This window comes from Sinocyclocheilus rhinocerous, unplaced genomic scaffold (genome assembly GCF_001515625.1).
Source record: "Sinocyclocheilus rhinocerous isolate Xijiao unplaced genomic scaffold, SAMN03320098_v1.1 scaffold1439, whole genome shotgun sequence".
NCBI classification, from domain to species: domain Eukaryota; kingdom Metazoa; phylum Chordata; class Actinopteri; order Cypriniformes; family Cyprinidae; genus Sinocyclocheilus; species Sinocyclocheilus rhinocerous.
In genome coordinates this window covers 280,170-286,268 of record NW_015651494.1, presented here as the reverse complement: position 1 = coordinate 286,268, position 6,099 = coordinate 280,170, and the positions used below count along the sequence as shown (strand labels likewise).

Genomic DNA, 6,099 nt, shown 5'->3' with positions numbered 1-6,099 from the left:
ACAGACAGACAGTGAGACAGACAGACAGACGGACAGTGAAACAGACGGACAGTGAGACAGACAGACGGACAGTGAGACAGACAGACAGACGTACTGCAGGACCAGCTGTCGGATGCTGTTTCTCAGCAGGTTCTTGTTCAGCTGTGGGCTCCATGTGTGGTTTGCCAGATGGTTGGACACAAAGTTATCGACTCGCTGTCGTAAGTGCAAATACGCCGGCTGAGAGAAAGAAAACAAAATTAACCCTATAAAGCTACTGTATCATATTTGAGACATGTTTCTAAGGCCTCTAAATGATTTTGCAAAACTTTGCTGTTAAACCTGTCGTACGAAATCTTCTCCATCTTGTTTCGTCTGATTGATAGTTTAGAGTTTTTTTATCTTGTCGAAGCTCTTTTAGTGTAATCGTAGAAACGTCTCATCTTTTCCTGTGTGGCTTCTGAACTACTTACATTTCATGTTGAGCATTGCTTTCTCCAATTAGCTGAACATATTACATATTAACCCTATTAAAATGATCAAAACTGCTGTTAAACCTGTTGCTCACAATCTACTCCATGCCTTCTGTCATCTGATTGACTTGAATGTTTTTAGTCTAATTGTACAAACGTCCACCTTCAGTTTGAGCTTCACGTGTCTTTTTGCTGTGAAATCTGATTTTGATCAAGTAAGCGTCAGAATAACTGCAGTAATATCTCCAGATGAACACTTACTGGACTGAAGCAGCTCAGCTTTACTTGATTCTCCATCAATCATGTTTTAGAGTCTCAAATCTGATCCTCAGGATCTTTTGAGGAGCGTTTGTTTCCAGAAGCTTTACTTTCACTGTTCCTCAGCGGAGGAATGATCTTCACAAGCCTCCAGAACATCTCACATCTTCTGAGGAGCCTTTATTTCTTCAGCTCTCAATCACTGCATTATATGTTTGGAGCATTTCAATCTCATCTTACTGAGACATATTACTGGAGATATAGAGCGACCGCTGATATTTACATCATTTTATGTCAGTATTTGCTCTACTGTTATAAAGATCTCACTGATTTACATCACAAGCAGCAGAATTTCATGTCATAGCAAAACTGACCGTTAGATTATAAATGCGCGCGAATTTAAAAACAAGCGGTTTATCAACACATTCTCACACACACTAACCGATTATAAATAAATACATTATTAGTTCTGTCTGTGATGTATAAGACGGAAACACCACGGTTATTTACGTTACTTCAGAGAACACCATGTTTGTTAAAAGCGTGGTGCTTCGGTGTTGTTGTGAGGTAAATGTGTGCGTGTTTTGCCTTTGTATCCACGTCCGCCAGACAGTCTCTGCGGAACTGATCGAACAGACCCTCCGTCTTCAGGTGATTGACGATCATCGGCACCAGCTGCGGATCTCCGGGGTGAAGCGCCGCCATCGCGACACGCGCGGAACCGAAACCGGCCGAACTCGGGCCAGCGGAACCTCCGAAACGAACCGATCCGCCGCTGCGCGTTACAGAATGAAACACCCGCCGGAAGTTTTATACCACGCACAGGAAACAGGAGAAGAAGAAGAAACGCGCGGAAACTCAGCGCCATCTAAAGGACCCGCTGCAACTGACAAAATGTGTTTTAATGCTTTATTTAGTGACATCTCAACCAATATATAATAATATCAGTAATTTTAACAATTAATAAAAATGAAAACGAGCAACATCTGTTTTGTAGTACAGTGTGGGAGGAGCGAAGCTTTTCGAAACATTGAATCAACTGAACCAATTGATTCACTGATTCGAAACGCCACAGTGACGCCTGCTGGTCAAAACTGTGTAAGTGCAACAGAAACATGCATAAAACACTTTTTACAAATGACTGAGGGTGAAATCTAGTAAATGCAATCAACAGATACCATTAAATATGATGTGTCTGTATAATTGGCAGGGTTTGTTTGTTTTAATCAGGCCAATATGAAACTATTCCGCAACTCTAGAAATGTGATATACATGTGAAATACAGATAAAACTGATCAGAGATCAGGTAAAAACCATATAGACACTGAGAATGGCGAACTATTCGAAACAATTATGACCCAACGACGCCTCGTTTACTGAAATCACGTAGATACGCGCTCCGAATCACTGGCTCGAAACAAACGACTCTCAGAGGTTTCGAAGCTTCACGGTAGCGACGGGAGAACGAATCTTTTCGAGGCTTCGAATCAATTGCTTCACAAAATGATTCACTGTTTCGAAACGCTATATGGTGACACCTGCTGGTCAAAACTGTGTAAACACAGACCAAAACATGAATAAATACAGCTTTTACAAACCCATTCCAAATGTTTTTTTTTTTTTTAAATACTATATATTAAATGCAATTAACATAATAATATGTGTTCTTTTATTCATTTTCATGGCTTGTTTTATGGAGGCCAATAACCACTATTCTTCCTTTTAATAAGAAAAATCAGGTAAAAATCACAGACACTGGTTCGCAGAGACCATCGCGACGCGAAGCCTCGTTTACTGAAACCACGTGACTTCGGCAGTTTGAGACGCGCTTGAACCACTGGTTCGAGGCCATTGATTCGCAGAGGTTTCGAAGCTTCACTGCGTCACTAGTCAACGGCATGTTTAGGATCCGATAGCGTTCGTATCAAACTGTGTGAAAAAGTTTTGGCCCAGTTTTGGGCCAAGTTTTGGATTTGGATTCGAACCCACGCCTCCGAAGAGACTGGAGCCTTAATCCAGCGCCTTAGACCGCTCGGCCACGCTACCGGTGAAAAAAAAAGCGGTCAAATTTAAATCTCAAACTTAACTAGAATACTCGTGTTACGGGTAAAAATTGCTTCTAGCCATTTGTGATAACCAAGCCTTGCCAATAAGAACGAAAACCGTTCTGTTAAACTACCTCCAGAATCAAATCTAATATTTATATACACAAGTTAAAGCGATAGTTCACTCAAAAATGAAAATTATGTCTTTCACTCACTCACAAGTCCCCAAACCTGCGAGTTTCTCTTCAGTTTAGCATAAAATATAGTAATTAAACCGTTGACGGGAGCCACTGAATTACATAAATACTACCATCAACTATTTGGTTACCAACATTCTTCAAAACATCTTGTTTTAAACAAATTTAGAATGACAAGAAAGTGAGTAAATAACACAATTTTCATTTTTGGGTGAACTATGGTTTTAAGTCATTTAACCAGTAGTTATAAACAAACCAGGAACTGGTCAATATTTCAGTAGCAGCCAACTAGTTACTACCAAAACTTACTAGTACATGTTGAAGGATAAGGAGGTAACTAATGTTCCTAGTGTTTTCAGAAGAAATCCCCACACTTTTAAGCCTGAATGCATTTAAAGTTTAATCACTTGAGTTTTGAGACAACAAACATCCTTAAGGCTTTTATTTTTATATCAGAGACATTCAGAATAAGACACACATTCACAGAAGACTGGAAAACACGGATATGAACAGAACAGCAGAACTACAGCTAAACAAGACAGAATTCAGAGTTTGTTTACATCTCGGCTCATTAACGGTCACAGTTTAATAAGCTTATAACCAATTAATGTTGCCCATATATACACAGAGCGGGTGAATCCGGCCCTCGATCGGGTGTTTTTGACAGCGTGGCACTCAGCTCTCACAGCAGGTCTCAAACGGGTCCTTGAGGTCAGTGATGCGGGTTGCAGACGGGTGGCAGGACCCGGCGGGAGTTGGCTTTGACCCAGGGGTGCTCCATCACGCTCCGGAGCGGCAGACGCATGGCTGGACTGTGACGCAGCAGCTTGGAGATCAGATCCCGAGCGCCGTCAGAAACCAGCTTGGGGAACTGCAGATCCACCTGCGACAAACACACATTCACCAAACATTAGCAGCAGAACCAAAAGCACGGCACACTTCAGGACAAGGTTAGGAAAAATAAGAACGTTCCGAAAGGTGTTTGAGAACACACACTTGCTTCCTAACGCACCAAAATGAATTTACTGAAACCAAAATTAAAGTTTCATTTAGAAAAAAAAAAAATTTTTTAAAGAACATTTTAGTAACAGAATTACCGGTATTTCTACTCTTTGTTGTTGAAATATAAACATATGTGTCCCTGCAGCACAAAAGCAGTGTTAAGTCGCTGACCAAAACAGATGTTTTTTAGCAGGTCCGAGCTGTAATGGCGAAGCTCTATTCTGGAAAAGGGGGCGGGGAGCAGCAGCTCATTTGCATTTAAAGAGACAGGCACGAAAAACAGCCTGTTTCTGCTTCCACTCAAAATAGGCATTTTCAAAATGATATAATAAATGATCTGTGGAGTATTTTGAGCTGAAACTTCACAGACACATTCTGGGGACACCAGAGACTTATATTACATTGTAAAAAGGGGCATGATATGTCTCCTTTAAGAATTTGTTTCTTGAGAATATTTCCGTCAGAGCCTGAACAGACAGCAAGGGTTCGCTCACATTAAATCAAACGCTCCCGTGATGCTGGATGCAGACAGACCTTAGTGATGCGCTTGTATGTCTCTGTTTGGCTGGCGGTCTCGAACGGAGGGTTTCCCACCAGACACTCGTAGCACAGCACACCGATGCACCACAGATCCACCTTCTCATCGTGAGTGTGACCCTCGATCATCTCCGGCGGCAGATAGTCCAGAGTCCCACACATGGTCCTCCGTCTGAAACACACACACACACACATATAAAGCAGAATGACTGAAGATATTAAGTCTAGTTTTCTGAAAAATGTGCAGTTTATTTCACTGTAATTTTATTGTGGTTTTAGTGTTGTGTTTTATGTTTGAGACATGCGTTGTTTTATTATGTTTAAAAATATGTTGACATGTTTTATTATTATGCATTTACATATTGTACAGCACTTTGGTCAATGGACGGTTGTGTGAAAGTGCTCAATAAATAAATAAAAAGAAGAGAAGAGAAGAAAAATGCTTAAAACATAAATATGAAAAATTGACCCTCATGACTGGTTTTGTGCTCCAGGGTCACAAATGAAAATTGCTGAAGTTTGGTATACGGTACTGAACGACATTACAAAAACATAAGCATTGTCCTCAAGTTTAATACTTTATAAAAAATAAAAAAAAATAAAAAAAATTCAGTTTTTATTATGTTAGTACATCAAGTTAAACTAAATTAAACTGAAAAGTGTTGCCTTGGCAACTAGCTGAAATAAAACTATTTTATTTGTTTATTCAATTCAAATAATGACGTAATCAAACACTATTAACAGCAATGATTATATGATGCAATCAAACTTGTAGCAAAATTTGGTAGTTTATGTTGTTTTAGGGTTGGCATCATCTGAGGTATATTTCATTAAGTAACTTTTTATTTTTTTAATTGTTTGAGTTAACTATAACCCTGGTTCCAAACACATCAACTTAACCGTTGATGGAAAGGAAGCAGATGTTCATTCTAAAGACTTGGAAACTAGAATTATTCGTTCTGAAGTGCCTGTGAGGATAATCCCATGCATGTTCAAGTCCAATATTGATTTGTGAAAGTTTAGATGTTTGTCCTGGTGCATTATGGGTGTTTGTTACCTGAGAGACGGTGCGTGGACGGACCAGCCGAAGTCTGCGATCTTGAGCTCTCCTCTGAAACCCAGCAGAAGGTTTTCAGGTTTGATGTCTCTGTGGATCACCTTCTTCTCGTGGCAGTACTGAAGAGCGTCAGCCAGCTCCTCCATGTACTGCAAACACAACATCAGCAGACAGTTGAGCTGCCAGGACCTCGCTCGCTAATCCAAGCGCTCCAAAGTTTGGCTACATTTGCGATCAGAAGCCAAAAAAGCTAAGTATAATATCTGTGATAGCTAAACATGTTGCAAGAGAGGCGTCACCACCAACATGACAAAGCACTTTAATTTAATAGATCGTTAAAGATCGCAAACACGATTCAAACACCAACGTGATTCTATTCCTAGATTACAATGATTCGTCTGATTCATTCCTCAAGCTTTGACGTGTCGATCAATGTTGTGATCACGTGGTTCGTCCGTGCAGCGTACGATCACATCAGTGTGATTTGAACATTAGTGATGGGAAGTTCGGTTCTTTTCCGCGAACCGGTTCTTTCGGACAGTTCGATTCAA

The 6,099-nt window shown here is 40.3% G+C and overlaps 1 protein-coding gene and 1 pseudogene across 1 annotated transcript in view; both read right to left on the bottom strand.

Annotated features, from left to right (window-relative positions):
* LOC107712911 (biorientation of chromosomes in cell division protein 1-like 1) overlaps positions 1–1,524 on the bottom strand; it is a 12,082-nt pseudogene extending 10,558 nt beyond the window's left edge.
* Positions 1,525–3,379: 1,855 nt separating this feature from the next.
* The window catches only part of aurkb (aurora kinase B), an 8,777-nt gene continuing 6,057 nt past the window's right edge, over positions 3,380–6,099 (bottom strand). The window contains exons 7-9 of the mRNA XM_016518313.1: positions 5,549–5,697; positions 4,489–4,663; positions 3,380–3,835 (exon numbers count right to left, since the gene is read on the bottom strand). Coding sequence (XP_016373799.1) covers positions 3,665–3,835; positions 4,489–4,663; positions 5,549–5,697 — 495 coding nt within the window. The 3' untranslated portion in view covers positions 3,380–3,664. The remainder of the gene's footprint in view (positions 3,836–4,488; positions 4,664–5,548; positions 5,698–6,099) is intronic.